Raw genomic sequence first — 16,117 nt, forward strand, 5'->3', positions numbered from 1 at the left:
ACAACAAACTAGTGAATATAACAAAATGGAAACAGACTCACAGATATAGAGAACAAACTAGTGGTTACCAGTGGGGAGAGGGAAGTGGAGAGGGGCAAGATAGGGATCGGGGATTAAGAGGTACAAACTACTATGTAAAAAATAAATAAGCAACAAGGATATATTGTACAGCACAGGGAATATAGCCAATATTTTATAGTAACTATAAATGGAGTATAATCTTTTAAAATTGTGAATCACTATGTTGTATAACTGAGACTAATATAATATTGTAAATCAACTATACCTCAATTTAAAAAAATAAGGAAGTGTGAGCTAGAGCCCTGAGAGGTGAGTGAGCAGTAAACCCAACTCTTACCCTGCTAAACCCTGGAGAACTTAAGCTCCCACTCTGACAGCAACCTGGGGAGTTAAGGTAGCGATGAAACCCTAAGGCCTGCCCAAGGGTAGGGAACTCTAAGAAACTCACCCAGGACCCACAAATTTCCACTCTCAGCATAAGGCTAAACGAATAACAAAAACCATCTGGGCTTCCCTGGTGGCGCAGTGGTTGAGAGTCCGCCTGCTGATTCAGGGGACACGGGTTCGTGCCCCGGTCCGGGAAGGTCCCACATGCCGCGGAGCAGCTAGGCCCGTGAGCCATGGCCGCTGGGCCTGCGCGTCCGGAGCCTGTGCTCCGCAACGCGAGTAGGCCACAACAGTGAAAGGCCCACGTACCGCAAGAAACAAACAAAAAAAACATCCACAGAAGGGAACAGCAAGAAAATATGTCTTGGACATTGCAACTTTTCCAAGTCCTAATCCTCTTGGAAGGTCCAAACCCCTTACTATAGCACAAAATCGCCCTCCATCTGGCTCCAGGTCATGGTTATCAGCCCCTAAACCTTATCCATCAGCCACTCATCTTGCTAGTAATTCTTTGCACTTTTATCCTCTAGCCTATACCTTTGCAGATGCTATTCTCTCTGCATTTTTTCTAATTACTCTTCTTCAAGGATACCAGTTATAGGAAGCTTTTTCCAACTTTCTCGGCCATAGTTAATTGCTTCCTCAGTTGTACTCCCAATAGTGTCTCCCAATAGTGACATAATTGTAGAACACACTGCTTGTGTTGTAACAATTTCACATTCTGATTTGTCCACTGGAACATGAGTTCCTTTGGGGCAGTAACTGTGTCTTATTTGTATTTGTAACAATGCCTTGCCTACGGCAGGCAATTTAGGTTTTTTGAGCGCAAGTGTAGACTTGTTCCTGACTGTAGAACTTCATCACATTCTTTGTATAATCTCAAGTCTTCTCTGAAGCTACAGAGCAGTGATTCTTAGCTTCAGCTGCACATTAGGATCACCTGCAGATCTTTTCAAACTTTCAATCCTCATAGTGGGCCCCAGGAATCAATGTATCAAAGCTCTTCAGTGATTCCGGCGTGCAGTCAAGGTTGAAAAGCCTGCGAGACTCCAACGAGGGTCCTTCCAGTAGCACCAAGGAAGACAGGCTGGTGTGCACTCAAAATGTCGGGAGTCGGGCTACCTGACTTACTCCTGGGCTCTTCTCTTTTCTGCACAAAAATGTGCACATACCCAGCCCCACCCTCAGAACCAAACTCTGCGTCACTCCTGCCCAAATTTTACAACCAAATTCCTTAAAGTGAACAAGCTGAAGCGGAAACAAGCCCCTTCCGAGGGCCAGAAGACTCGAAGTCGTTCTCAGTAGGGACCGGCCCCCAAAGCTAAAAGAGGCACATTTCCTTAGGACGGCCCTCCCATCGGAGGACTGGAGGGACGTGACATCACACATTGGCAGCACTTCGAGGCTGACCACAAGCCTCCCTAGCATCCACGACGGTTCCCTCTCCGCGCTCAGGTTGCCGCACTGCAGCGTCGGATCCGGTTCGGCACCGCCCTCCCCTTCATTAGAAGGGTACGCTTGCGCAGATCGTTAGACATCAAATTAAAGCTCGCCAACCGCTGAGACTTCTGGGAAATGGAGTCTGCCAAAGCCGAACATTGGTGGGGAGCGCGGACGTCAGAACCCCCTGCGCCGGCGCACTGCTTTCCCGACCTGAAAAGGCGCCGTCTTCCTGGGTCGCGAGCAGTCTGTGCCGGAGGTGAGGGCTGTGGGTGTGTGTCTTGGCGGAGTCGAGTGAGCGCAGCGGCCGAGAGAAGGGGACACTGAGAACTTGGGGGAGGTGCTGTGGGAGTAGAACAGGTGACGCGGGCGGAGCCAACCTGCAGAACGTCTGAGTGTATGCGTGTGTGCGCGTGAGTGTGTGCGTGTGCGTGTGTGTGTGTGTGTGTGTGTGTGTCGACGTCCCGGCTCGGACAGGTGCGGACGGAAAGTTGTTCCCCCAGCCCCCGTGTGTGCGTGTGTTCCGTGGGAAGTTTGGAGCCTTCCTCTGCACCTCCCGTACCTTCTTCCCATAATAGGTGCTTAATAAACGTGGGTGGAATTGACACTAAATCTAGGGTGCCGCCCACTCCAGTCCCTCCGTCTTTCCCAGAAATCGCATCAGATTGTCTCGTTTAGCTCCCTACCATAGGCCTCCGCACTAGATCAGGGGACCTTCGTGGAGGAGGTAGAATTTGATGTGAAAAAAATAGGAAAGAAGTAGCGAAGCATTAGGCAGATTTGAGAAGGAAATGCTATGTATAAGAGTGAAGTATCGAGGAACAGTGGGGGACAAGGGTGGGGAAAAGCACAGTGGGGTCAGAGCATAGGGGATCAGGACGAGACACGGTCAGCAGGGTGGATTGTATGGGACGGATCGGGGACTGACAGGACTAAAACTATTATGGTACAGTTATTCTAGAGGTTCCATCCAGGACTAGAGAGGGGAAGGGACTAGTGCAGGGAACCAGTTAGGAACGCTTGGTAGTGGTAGTAGTCCTGAAGCAAGCTGTTGTGGACCTGAATGATGATGGTGTCGGTGGTGGGTAAGGATACAAATGACATTGCAAAAGAAGACTCAAAAGGATCTGGTGACTAACTAGATTTGGGAGGAAAGATAGCTAGATAAGAGTTTGAATTTGGGGCACCTGGGAGAATAATAGAACATCTGCTAGAAACGTAAGGACAGGGAGAGGAGCTCATGTGGGGAATTGCATAGGGGGAGGTGGTTTTAAGATGCCAACAAAATGTCTAATTGAAAATTCTTAGTCATTTGGAAATGCAGGATGAGTTTGGAAGAGAGGTTGGGACTAGACCCGGGAAGCATTTCTGTAGAGGCGGAAATGGAGCACCAGGTGTGCATGGACTTTCTGCGGGATAGCGGGAAGAATGCTGTACGCAATCTGAGCCTTGGGCAGCATCAGAAACTTGTCAAAACAGGCAAAAAGCTGCAGAGAAATGAGGAGAAAAGGACTATCGGAATTAGAGCTCAGAAATGCATTGGCAGTTTTCAGGCATGCGGTTTCAGGTGTGTGAGGGGTGGCAGGAGCAGAAAAATGGCTTTGAGAAGAGTAGGTGGTGATGATGTGGCATCAGTAGGTATGTAGAAGAAGTTTGATCATGAAAGGAAAATCTAAATCAGAACTGTTTTGCCAGAGGGAGGCCATGGGATTCAGTGAAGATAATTTCACATCGAGGAGGATTATATCTGTTTGCAGATATGTGAAGAAGCTCCTGAAGCGATGGGAGATGCTGGAGAAAGGAAGAGTGGGTCATGCAGGAAGCAGATTCTGAGAGGAAACAATGGTGGAAAAGAAAGTAGGACACAGATGTAGGACGCTAAGGTAAAGTCCTGGAGAAGAGACATTTCCATTTTGCTGGCCTCACACCCAGGCTGCCTAGCACATAACAGGTACTTGGAAATATTGGTTGAATGGGTTGGTGTTGGGCAGTAGAAAGGAAAGAAGCTTTCATTTATTGAACAGACTGTAAGATAAACGCTTTACATTAATTGTCTAACTTACTATTATAACTGCCCTGTGAAATAGGTATTAAAAAACAGGGGATGGGGGGTCAACAGTTAGCTTAAGTAACTTGCCCAAGCCTTCACAGTCAGTAATCCAGGCCTGTGGAATGCTTTCTACCACAGTCCTACCTTGCTCAGTGACTCACTCTTGCGAAGCTTCAGTGTGGTGAAAGACAGTGTTCTGCTGAAATTGAAGGGTAGCCATGGAGGTTTGGGATAGCTGTGTAGCTAAGATGGGAATGGCAAAAGCTTTCTAGGCGAGCACTCTTTGAAGGTATCGAATAAGACTTTGAAAAGCATTTTCTCCAGAAATACTCTGAGATCCAGAAATAGGGAAAGGAAAAACAGAGGTGACCCTTTGCTGGCAGTGATTCCATGTGAATGTGGTGGATTTGAGGAGTCCTGAGTACCACTGAGAGCTTACCAAAGTGACTGCTGGTGGAGTCTAGACCTGACGGGGAATGAAGTTGGCCTGGCAGGGAGCCCACAGACGATGAGCACCTTGGGAATACTAGCTGGTCGTTTAATGGCTGGGGAGCTTTTATGCTCACCTTTGTTTGTAATTTGGTTAATACTCAGTGTATTAAAGTTATAATCTAATAAATGAAACTTTGAAAATTGTCTTTAAGCATTTAAACATTGAGCAGTTTCAACCACAATTTCAGATGTAGTTCAGCTGATTTGTTCAAAAAGTTCTAATGCTTTAGACAACATATACGAATACTTTGATCCCAATATTGTGGCTACACTTACACTTAAACCTACTCTAAAACAGCAGCGACACAGGGTAATTAATATTTTCTTTATTTCTACCTTCCTAGGACTCCTGACACTTACTTAGCATATTATTCTAAATGCCTTACACGTATTATCCTATTTAAGGATCACAATAACTTTATGAGATGTGTACTTTCACTATCCCAATTTTACAGATGGGCGAACTGAGATGTTAAGAAACTTACCTGAGGTCACACAGGTAGGAAGAGGCAGAGCTGGACTTTGATTTCAAGCGGTCTGCCAGAGCCTTTACTCCTATACTCTCCTGTATCTCTAAATGCTAATTTTGACATCTCCATAGGACCCAAGGGTAATATTTTGAGACCCTCCTGGGGATGGAGGAATCTTGACAGACCAACAAGTGTAAGAATACATATTGCCGCAGACAACACAAGTTGGAGGCTCTGGTTGCCAACTGATGTTGTATATTTGTTTCCATTTGTACAGGTATCCTCTTGGCCTCCTAGCAAGATTCAAACCCCAATCTCTCCTCAGGTTGAGATTCCTTTTTATAATTACACCAAACTTCTTTTTCCAGTAAGTTTTGTTTTACGTTTTTGCCTTTCACATAGGTTTTAGTTTTTGCAAACTGTTGTTCACCCTCAAGGCAATATTGTTTTAAAGTTTGCTTGGCCGGTGTTAACCCGTTGTCTAGTAAGTATATATTGATCTAGTCTTTTGGCATTTTTGAAAACGTAACTTACCTTATTAGTATCTTATAATTAATAAGACCAGCTGGAGGGCTCATCTCCTAAGGGAAGAAGGATTAAGTCTGCAGTTACTTTGCCTCTTTAGAACCTGAGGTTGGTTCATTGTGAGGAGCCCATGTTCTTTCTACCTGGTCCCATTGCTGGTTAGTCCTTCCTTTTTGGGGTACGGAATTCCTATTTCTGGGATTACTTTGTTTATCCCCTTTTCCTAGGTTTCTTTTTTCATGCTTATGTGAATGTATACAACTATATATCTCAAGGCTACGTCTATACTTTATGAATAGTCTTACAAATAATAGAAAAAAACAAAGTACTATTATATAAAACTAAAGGCTTGAACATTCTCTTCTTTGTATTATAACCATTTTTAAAATACTTTATATTAACCTTTCTATTTTGAATGAAACTCACAGTTTTTCAAAATTCAAGTGATTTCATTTGGCAATAATAATTTTTACAACTTGGTCAGTGGGAGCCAGAGTCATCTGATTTTTTTCCTATCCAGAGGTGTGGAAACAGCTCAAATTCTAAATGCCCAAAACTGTACTTCTTAGCTTTCCCTCTAAAACTACTTTTCTGTCGCTCATCTCTATGAATGGTGCCATTATTCACACGTTGCTCAGATCTGTGACCTGGAGTCATCCTTGCCTCTCCCATCACCTTCAGCCTCCGCTTCTAATCTATGGTCTATTCTTAATATCTCAACAGTAATTCCCCTTCTCTCTATGTCTGCTGTCCAGTTCTTCATCATTTCTTGCTTAGTTAATTGTAATAGTCTCCTCACCGGTCTACTCACCTCCTCTGCTCCCATTCTGCCACAGCTACCCAGAGTGGTATGGCCGCCTGTGTCGGGGGTGCCCAAGATCACCCCTCATTCAGGGATTTGTTAGCAGGACTCAGGACTCAGCCCAAGTTATACTCATGGCTAAGATGAGGACAGTGATCTCGCAAGGATACACAGACAGATCATAAGGGGGACAGATAGGCAGAGTCTGGAGGAACCCATGGGAAGTCTTCCTCATGCTCTCTCCCTCCCATGAGGGGTCACACAGAGCACTTCCTCCTCCGACAATGAAAATGCAGCAACATGTGTGTGATGTGTCAGCCCAGATAAGTTCTTTAGACTCAGAGCCCAAGCTTTTTAGTGAGGGCTAGCCACGTAGGCACCTCCTGCCTAACATATACCAAAGTTCCAGGCCCTCTAGCAAGACAGCAGGTGTTCAGCAGAAACCATATTGTTTGCACAAATAGTTTAGGCATAATGGCCCACCCTACCTCTTAGGAAACCCTCTTAAAATTGAAGTTCCCAGACCCCAGCCAAGGGCCAACATTGCAAGTAGATGTTCCCAAGAATGGCAGTCTCAGGTCTGCTATAACTTTCTGCACACCTCCTTTCCTTCCTTCCTGTTATTTTTCCTGTACACCAAAGTAAACACATAACTCTTGTAAAAAAAAAAAAAATCAGAATATAAGGAATTGTAAGAAATAAAATAAAAATCACTTGTAATGCCACCACTCAAATTCCATTTACATTTTAATATATATTCTTCCAGTCTTTTTTCTGTACGTGTGTGCATGCTCAATTATGTAATTTTAAAAGTGTGCATTCTTCACTTAATATTGTGTGAATTTCTTTGGGTTTTGTTTTCCCTTTAAATTTTTTTTAACAAAACATTACAAAGTTGAAGTCTCCTAGGTATCCCTCCCCAATCCTATTTCCCTTCTTTCCCAGAGATACTCACAATCTGTTGCTTATTGTCCCATATAGATTTTTGTAGATACCATTTACCTGTTTTTAAATTTTATGTAACTATTACATAGTAAGTCATTCTATAACTTTATTTTTGCTCAGTAATTATATTTCTGAAATTTGTATGACTAACATGAGGTTCTAGTTCATTCATCTTAATCAAGGTGTAATATTCACACACACATACACATATAAAATCACAGTTTATCCTATTGATGAACATGTAAGTTGTTTGCCGTTTATTACTAGTGATCGTTCCCCCAGTGATTTGTGATGCCACTTCTGTCATGTGTCAAGCTTTCCTACCTGCTTTGATATGTTTTGGTATTTTCTAGTCTATTGGTCTGTTATCTGTGTGGCTATCTTTTCATGAAAATAAATCATTACAGCATAGAGGTTAAAAACTGCTAGCCAGACTGGGGTTCAAATTCTGCCTCAGCCTCTTACAAAGCCTAAATTTCCTAATCTGTGAAACAGTACGTACCTTATTGATTCATAAGGATGGAATTAAACTATTCTTATAAAGAGTACTTAGTACAGTGCCTGGTCAGTAGCATAAGTTCAATAAATGCTAGTTATTATTAATATGATATTAATTATCATATAAAATAACATTTAAAATATGATAACATTATCATATTAATATGATAATATCAGTGGTATTCCATTATATGTATGGTCTGGACCATAAATTATTTAATCAAATCTCCTATTTTATTTTATCTTTTTAATAAATTTATTTATTTATTTATTTTTGGCTGCATTGGGTCTTCATTGCTGTGCGCGGGCTTTTTCTAGCTGCAGTGAGCAGGGGCTACTCTTCGTTGCGGTGCGTGGGCTTCTCATTGTGGTGGCTTCTCTTGTTGCAGAGCATGGGCTCTAGGCACACGGGCTTCAGTAGTTGTGGCTCGTGGGCTCTAGAGCGCAGGCTCAGTAGTTGTGGCACATGGGCTTAGTTGCTCTGCGGCATGTGGGATCTTCCCGAACCAGGGCTCGAACCCGTGTCCCCTGCATTAGCAGGGGGATTCTTAACCACTGTGCCACCAGGGAAGCCCTCAAATCTCCTATTTTAGAAACTTAGGCTATTTCAAATTTTTGCTGTATTGTAAGGATTAAATGAGATGACACATGTAGAGTGCTTAGGAGGTTGCCTCACATGGCACTCAGTAAAGGTTAGTATTAGCGATGATTAATAAAAAACTTTGCATGTGTTCTTACTTATTTCCTTAGGAAAAACTCCGAGGAGAAAATTGCTGGGTCAAAGATATGTATTTTAAGGCCCTTGATACAAATTGCAAAGATCTTTCTAAAACACAAATCTGGTGGTGACCCTTCCATGCTTAAATCCTTCTGTGATCCCCATGCCAGTGGGAGTAGGACCACGCAGAGCTCTCCTTGATCTAGTTGGTCTCTGCCTACTTCTTCAACCCCATCTTCCCCCCCAGCACTGCCCCAACCTAAACATTGCCATTCTAAACTCATTACAGTTGTTAATCCTTTCCCTGTAAAGACCTGCCTCCTTGTTTTTGGAAAACTTGATTTTTTTGTGTGTGTGTGCCTAGAATGTTCTAATGCCTCCCCCAAATCAAAACTTACCTTAGGTCCCACTTCTGCCAAGAAACCGGCAGTGTTCCTCCCTGCCTCCCGTCTGGGTTAGGCGAGCCTCTGATGTGCTGTCTCATAGTTAGCTGTGCACATCTCTTTAGAGCATCTATTCATCCTGTAGTGAAATATTAACTTGATTACTTGTTTGTCCTGCGTAGTAGTCCATAAGCTTTTGAAAGACAAGGACAGTGTCATACTTCTTTTGCATAAATAGTTGGTGCTGAATAAATGTTGGTTGGATAGATGGATGAAGGAATAACAAGGATCAATGAATACATTCCCTTGGCTGCAGGACAGTAGTCATTGAGCCACATACACACCCTTTCCTTCTCCTTCTCAGGACCACACTCTCCCCACACCCCACTCATGAATCCCCAAAACGCTTGATTTGACTATGTCTCAATTAGACTCTTGATTGTGAGAAACTGATGGACTCAGTTAATGCAAGTAAAGTTTGGTGATAAAGATTCACACAAAGCCTGAGAGGGTTACAGTCTTATGGAAATCTAAGAATAAATAAGGCTGGTCTGCATGCACATTGCTGTCTGGGGTGGTGCTAGGTGAATTAGGGCCTTCAAGGCCAGGAATTCTTGGGTCTTTGCTTCAGTGCTTCACCACCAACGTGCCCGCCTGTGTTGAGTCTGTTACAGCCTATTCTCTACCTCGTGCCTCCCACATGCTCATGGGTTCTGCTTCCTGGTACCTTTGGCTCCTTGACCCTCGTGGCTACTTCTGTCCCTCATGGTATCCTTTCAGCTCATCACCCCCTCGTCGTCCCAACATTTCTTAGTTCACGATCCTGAGGATGGATGTCATCTTTTCAAGCCAGACCATACGTCCGTCCACTGGTCAGCCTGTGCATTGCCCACCTGTGGCCTAATCAGTGTGGCTCCAGGAGTGAGAGGCAGGGTCACGCGGAACAAACTGTGGCTGCCCAAGGGCTGCTCCTTTAGCATCGGATATTGCTGTGAATGGGGCATTTTTCCTTTGAAGAGGCTATGGGTATTTCCCTGACAGAACTTGTCCATATAGCCGTTCATAAAATTTCTTATGCTTTTTGTCTAGTAATCATTCTGCGCAATGTTGAATGTGAATTTGTAAAGACGGTATAAGCCTTAATATGTTCTTGACTGCCAGGAACAGAACTTTGCCTCTAAGATTATGGTAAAACAAGCACCACGTTGTGTTCTGCATAGCAACATCCATGGCCTTTCGCTCTAGCTCTGGGATGGGGTGGGCTTGCTCTTGGCCTCGCTTTACTTTGCCTTCCCTTTTTGTAGGGTATTGAGAATGAAGGTGAGTACGTAACTCACTGATGTGTGGAGATTTCTTGCTTCATGGGTCACAAAACTACAAAACAAGACTGCTCTTCTACCCTCTTTCTCATCCCACACCTCTGCCTCATTAGGACTCGGCTCTTCTCTGCAAGGAGAGCACTCGGGAGGGAATGGCTGCTGTGTCTCCGACTACCAGATTCCAGGTGAGTTGGACTTTTGTGTTTCTGAAATACTCTATCGGGCTCCAGAATGGAACCACGTTTCTTTCTCTATCTTGGAGCTTCTTTGATCCAACCCAACCAGGCGGAGGAAGGACTCCTTAGGGAGTGTGTCCTTCCCATTTGATTTGTGATATCTTTCAGTGATGCTTCCTTGCCTTGAACATGTGCTCACTAGCCTGTCACCAGGCACGCAGCCCCTGTGGCCTTCACCCTAAGCAATTTTGCCCAAAAACCAATGGTACGGGTCTGATTGGAAGGTTTGGGGAACAGCGGGCTGTTTCTAGTTCTGACTTCCCTTTAGTACATCCACTATGTATGGACTGAAAGTAGGTCCCCATATCCCAGGGAGTTGTTGGGTTAGGCGGAGAACGTGACACATACTGTAAAGCACCTCAGTGAAGTTGAAAGAGTCCTGAAGAGAGTTATGTGTGGGTAGAGACATGTGGTTTACCCCCTTCCTGCCCAAGGGCAGGGAGTCTTGAATTCCATGCTCTGGCTTAGAGCTTCTGCAGACACTGTGGAGACTCATCTGGGTTTCAGGATTGGGGGTAAAGATGCAACCTTACAGAATCACAGAACAGCAGAGTGAAATGAGAGCGATCTTAAAGATGATCTAATCTACACCATTATTTGAAGGATTTTTTAAAACACACACACACACACACACACACACACACACACACACACAGACAATTGGTGAAATTTGACTAAGGTTGTAGATTAGATAATTATATAATATCACTGCTATCCTGATTTTTACAATCATGCTGTGATTATACAAGAGGATATCCTTGTTCTTACAAAATACACATTGAAACATTTATGAGTAAAGAGACATCATGTTTGCAAGTTACTCTAAAGAAGTTCAGGAAGAAGATAGGTGAATGTGCGTGTACTGAGAGAGACAGAAAGACAAAGCCAGTGTGGAAAATGTTAATTTGGGGAAGCTGGGTGAAGGGTACATGGGAATTCTTTGTTCTATTCTTGCACATTTTCTGTAAGTCTGAAAAAAGAGCCCCTGATATTCAGAGGCTCGGCTAGGAAGAGAGTGTGGGGTTGTGACCAAGAACTTCATGCCTCGGGGGAGTATAGCCCTTTCCCCAAATGCTTCAAAGCCTTACTTTGTCAGAACCATTTCCTTTCCACTCCCTCTGCATCCTCCAGGCTGTCATCATTATGATAGTTTTGTCTGGCCATGTAAAGAGAAGGGTTATGAATAAGGAGAACATAATTGTGTTTCCAGGACCCAGTGACATTCGAGGACGTGGCGGTGGTTTTCACAGATGAAGAGTGGAGGTGTCTGGTCCCTACTCAGAGGGACCTCTACAAGGAGGTGATGCTAGAGAACTATAAGAGCATTGTCTCGTTGGGTAAGGAGAGTTTCCCACCAGGAGTAGACTCTGTACTGTGTTGATGTGGGCTCGAGAGGCTAATAAATTGACACCTCTTCTCCTCCCACCCAAGTCAGAACCCCTGAGAGACAAGATCGAAGAGCAGAGGGATGTGGCTTAGGTGTACAGCAAGAGTGGGTTTCTTAATCCTGAACCCCAGCCTGGGACAGGCTTGCTCCCTGAGCTGTAAGCAGACTGGACAACCAAGGGGCCCTTGCTGAGAAGCCTGGCCCTGCAACACGGAGGGCCAGGGCCAGGGCCAGGAGGAGCAGGGCATGTGAGAGCCTGCTGCAGGGAACTGCTCTCCAGAGGGTTGGGGCCAGCAGAAGAGGCCGAGTTACCTACGCCCAGGTCTTCCCTCAGCTCAGCAGCATCTACTTGTAGATGTCAAAATAAATCAAATAGGAATGATTTCAGTTGGCATAGTCTTAGTTATTTCCCAAAGTCGCTCTCCAGTAGTTTTTTATTATTTTCAAAAATTGAGATATAATTGTCATTATCCAGTTTTTAACAAAATGTATCTATAGGTATCTTTCAGTATCAAAGTGAATAGAAAGAAAGAAATGAATACAAAGTACGAAAGGTGATTTTTCTTATTACTTGTACATGTCTCTAGATTTCCTACAATGAACATGATCCACTTGTTTAAATAAAATCACAATAGTAAAGGGTACATAAACAAACAAAAATGGGCACCTATATAATACACATTACATATTCTTTTTTTAAAAAATAAATGTATTTATTTTTGGCTGCATGGGGTCTTCATTGCTGCACATGGGCTTTCTCTAGTTGCAGCGAGCGGGGGCTACTCTTTGTTGTGGTGCACGGGCTTCTCATTGCGGTGGCTTCTCTTTGTTGCGGAGCATGGGCTCTAGGTGCGCGGGCTTCAGCAGCTGTGGCTCGAAGGCTCTAGAGCGCAGGCTCAGTAGTTGTGGCGCATGGGCTTAGTTGCTCCGCGGCATGTGGGATCTTCCCAGACCAAGGCTCGAACCTGTGTCTTCTGCATTGGCAGGCAGATTCTTAACCACTGCGCCACCAGAGAAGCCCCCACATTACACATTCTTATTCGCTGTGACCTTTCTTCATTCTCATCTTCTCTGAGTTAAGGACTTTCCCCCCCATCCTACCAGTGCTAAAGCTAGGATCATCCCATTCACTTCATGGGGAAGAATAAACACATTAATTCAAATGGAGTCTATCAACTCTCTGACCAAATGCTATTTGTTCCTTTTTAGAACCTCAGTCTTGACCTCCATTCAGAGTTTCCTGAATTCCTTATATGACTTCATACTCTGTATTCCTGGTGTGCACTTTCTGCCTTTTGCATTTGCTCTCTGAAAGACGTAGAGGTTGGGATTAGCTTTGGAATCATTGTGTATTTAATCAAACATGACCACCTGGCTTGTTTCTTTCTCCATGAGCAGGACTTCCAGTTCCTGGACCTGATGTGATTTTTCAGTTGAAGAGAGGGGATGAGCCTTGGATAGTGGAGCTTCATGGATCTGAGGGGAAAGAATGTGCAGAGAATGTCTCTCAAGGTAATTGAGTATGAACTGGGCAGGGCAGAGTTTTGTTTTGCTTTGTGGTTGTTATTTAGGTGTATGTGGGAGGGAGTATTGGGTATCACCTTTTTCTCAAATTCAAATCTTGTCCTTTATTATTTATTCTCTGTCCCCCACCAGCGCTTTTTTTTTTCTTTTTCTCTACACCTTAAAGTTCTGTGCACTATTATTCACCAAATGTTTACTTTCTCAGACCTGTCACATTACCCATTCACACTTTGATATTCCTATTCCTCACCATCCCCTCCACTTAGCCAGCTCTCCTAATTAACCTAGCCATGCTCCCAATGGAAATTCTCCTCTTTTCTGAGATTTCCACTATCAGTTCTATTCCCTGTTTCAGTCCCAAGTCTTGGTTTCTCCCTAGAGTGTAACACTTTCTGGGAGCAAGCAATGTGGTGACTGTACATGACTTTTCAGATTTATCATAGCATCTCTCCTCTCTGCTGTAACATTTCCTAGCCCAAGAAAGAAACATGCATCTGTGTTTTCTGTCCATTCCAGACTGGGAGACTAAGCCTGAGATTCAAGGTGCTTCAGAAGAAGAAAAATCAGAAAGAACATTGAGGGAAAAGCTTGGAATGAAAGGTCCTTCATCTCCTAAATTTGAAGTTCATGCAGTGGATAGTGGGTTGGGAACAGAGAAGGAAAGCCCTGCAGTGGAGGCCTGCAAGAAATCCCTTTCTCAGGAGGAAAGGTTGCAGCATGGGGCAACCCCTCCCAAGAAAATTCTCACTAAAGAGAGAGACCAGGAATGCAGTGACTGTGGGAAGACCTTTTTTGACCACTCCTCCCTTATTCGCCATCAGAGGACTCACACTGGAGAGAAGCCCTATGACTGTCCTGAGTGCGGGAAAGCCTTCAGTCACAGGAGCAGTCTCAGTAGACATCTGATGTCGCACACTGGGGAGAGCCCCTACGAGTGCAATGCCTGTGGGAAAGCCTTTTTCGACCGTTCATCCCTAACTGTACATCAGCGAATTCATACTGGAGAGAAGCCCTTTAAATGCAATGAGTGTGGAAAAGCCTTCTTTGACCGCTCGTCCCTTACTCGACACCAGAGAATTCATACTGGAGAAAGTCCTTATGAATGTAATCAGTGTGGGAAAGCCTTTAGCCAGAAAAGTATTCTTACTCGACATCAGCTAATCCATACGGGCAGGAAGCCGTATGAATGTAACGAGTGTGGGAAAGCCTTCTACGGTGTCTCATCACTGAATAGACATCAGAAAGCCCACGCTGGAGAGCCTCGCTATCAGTGCAGCGAGTGTGGGAAAGCTTTCTTTGACCGCTCCTCCCTTACTCAACATCAGAAGATTCACACTGGAGACAAGCCATATGAATGCAACGAATGTGGAAAAGCCTTTAGCCAGAGGTGCCGGCTTACGCGACACCAGAGGGTTCATACAGGAGAGAAGCCCTTTGAATGCAGCGTGTGTGGGAAGGTTTTCAGTTCCAAATCATCAGTTATTCAACATCAAAGGCGTTATGCCAAACAGGGAATAGACTGAGTTGAGCAAAAGCTTTAGTTAAAGGACCTCCATGCAATCTCAAGATAGGTCTTCCCCAACTTAAATCCATCTCCCGGTCATTGCACCTATTCTGGCTACTACTCTCCTTACCTGCCTCTGTTACCACAGTGTTTGAAGGAACATTCTCTACCCACTGTGTTATAGAGCTGATGTGGGATGCCAGAAATTAGGATGTGACTCTTTAGAGTCAGCATTTTGCAGAGGTTTGTCAGACGATAGGGACAAACGTTAGGAGGCCGTCCTCAGACACACCTCTCGTCCTAGGCCCCAGGTATCACTACACTTTAAATAACTGGAGGCCACAGCAGGAGGGGAAGGCACACTAATGTCAGAGCAGTACTGTTGTTTCCAGAACAGTTCTTTATAGCCGTTAGTCCCTCTCTCTTGGAGACTTTTTGGGCACTGACCTTGTTCTGTTGTGTCCCAGCTTCTAGATCTCTTAATACTACTACTAGTAGCTAGCACTTATTGAGCGCTTATTATGGGGCAAGCACTCAGCTGAGAGTTTTGCAAGGAGTAGATTATTTGCTCCTCTCACTAACCCTCTGAAGTAGGTACTGTTAGTACCCACATATTACAGATGAGCAAACTGAAGTTTAGAGGAGTTAAATAACTTGCCCAATATGACAGCTAGTAAAAGGTGAAGCCAGGTCTTGAATACAGGTCTCCCTTCAAAGTCTGTTCTCTTTACCATAATGCTATAAGGTTTGTTTTGTAATTTATGTACATGTATTATTTCCTCAACCAGGTTGTAAGCACTCGGAGTTGTGACTTATATGTCTTTGTATCTCACACAGTGCCTTGCAAATAATAGGTGCTCAATAAATAGTTATCTGAATTAATGACTCTTTGACTTACCGAGTTCTATTTAAAACACCTCTTAGATTCACATCCTTTCTCTGAATTTCACAGTCTAGCCTGTACCTTTATCATCTCAGGCTCCCATTACTGCAGTAGACACTCCTTGATTCGAATTCTTTCCTCTTCATTATTGAGGAGGGAGATGTTAAGCTATGGGGCAATAAGTGAACCCCAAATAAAGATTCATTTCTCACATAAACTCAGATATGAGTCTGTCTTCCTTCATCCTCATCATTTAGAACATGTTGCCTCCAAGGTCATCATGGAAGAGAAAGCTGGGGAGTATGCTGGGATATTTTTCAGGGCCATCACTTCTGTTTATATCTCATAAACCAGAACCCAGCACCAAGATACTAGGAAAGTCAACAGGCACCTCAGCATTTGGTTAATATAAACAGCCTCTGTCACAAGTTACATTTTTCATATTACTGTTAGGCCGGTTTTTCCAAATGATCCCTTCCTGCCCATCATTGCCTTACTCAAGACCTAAAATAGCTCCCTGTTTAATGAAAACG

At 44.1% G+C, this 16,117-nt stretch overlaps 1 protein-coding gene across 1 annotated transcript in view; it reads left to right on the forward strand.

Annotated features, from left to right (window-relative positions):
- The window catches only part of ZNF2 (zinc finger protein 2), a gene marked incomplete at its 5' end in the record, with an annotated part of 42,858 nt that extends 27,810 nt beyond the window's left edge, over positions 1-15,048 (forward strand). The window contains 4 exons of the mRNA XM_082851229.1: positions 10,164-10,235; positions 11,497-11,623; positions 13,072-13,185; positions 13,714-15,048. Coding sequence (XP_082707355.1) covers positions 10,164-10,235; positions 11,497-11,623; positions 13,072-13,185; positions 13,714-14,720 — 1,320 coding nt within the window. The 3' untranslated portion in view covers positions 14,721-15,048. The remainder of the gene's footprint in view (positions 1-10,163; positions 10,236-11,496; positions 11,624-13,071; positions 13,186-13,713) is intronic.
- Positions 15,049-16,117: the final 1,069 nt, after the last annotated feature.

This window comes from Leucopleurus acutus (assembly GCF_964270905.1).
Source record: "Leucopleurus acutus genome assembly, chromosome: 12".
Taxonomy (NCBI): domain Eukaryota; kingdom Metazoa; phylum Chordata; class Mammalia; order Artiodactyla; family Delphinidae; genus Leucopleurus; species Leucopleurus acutus.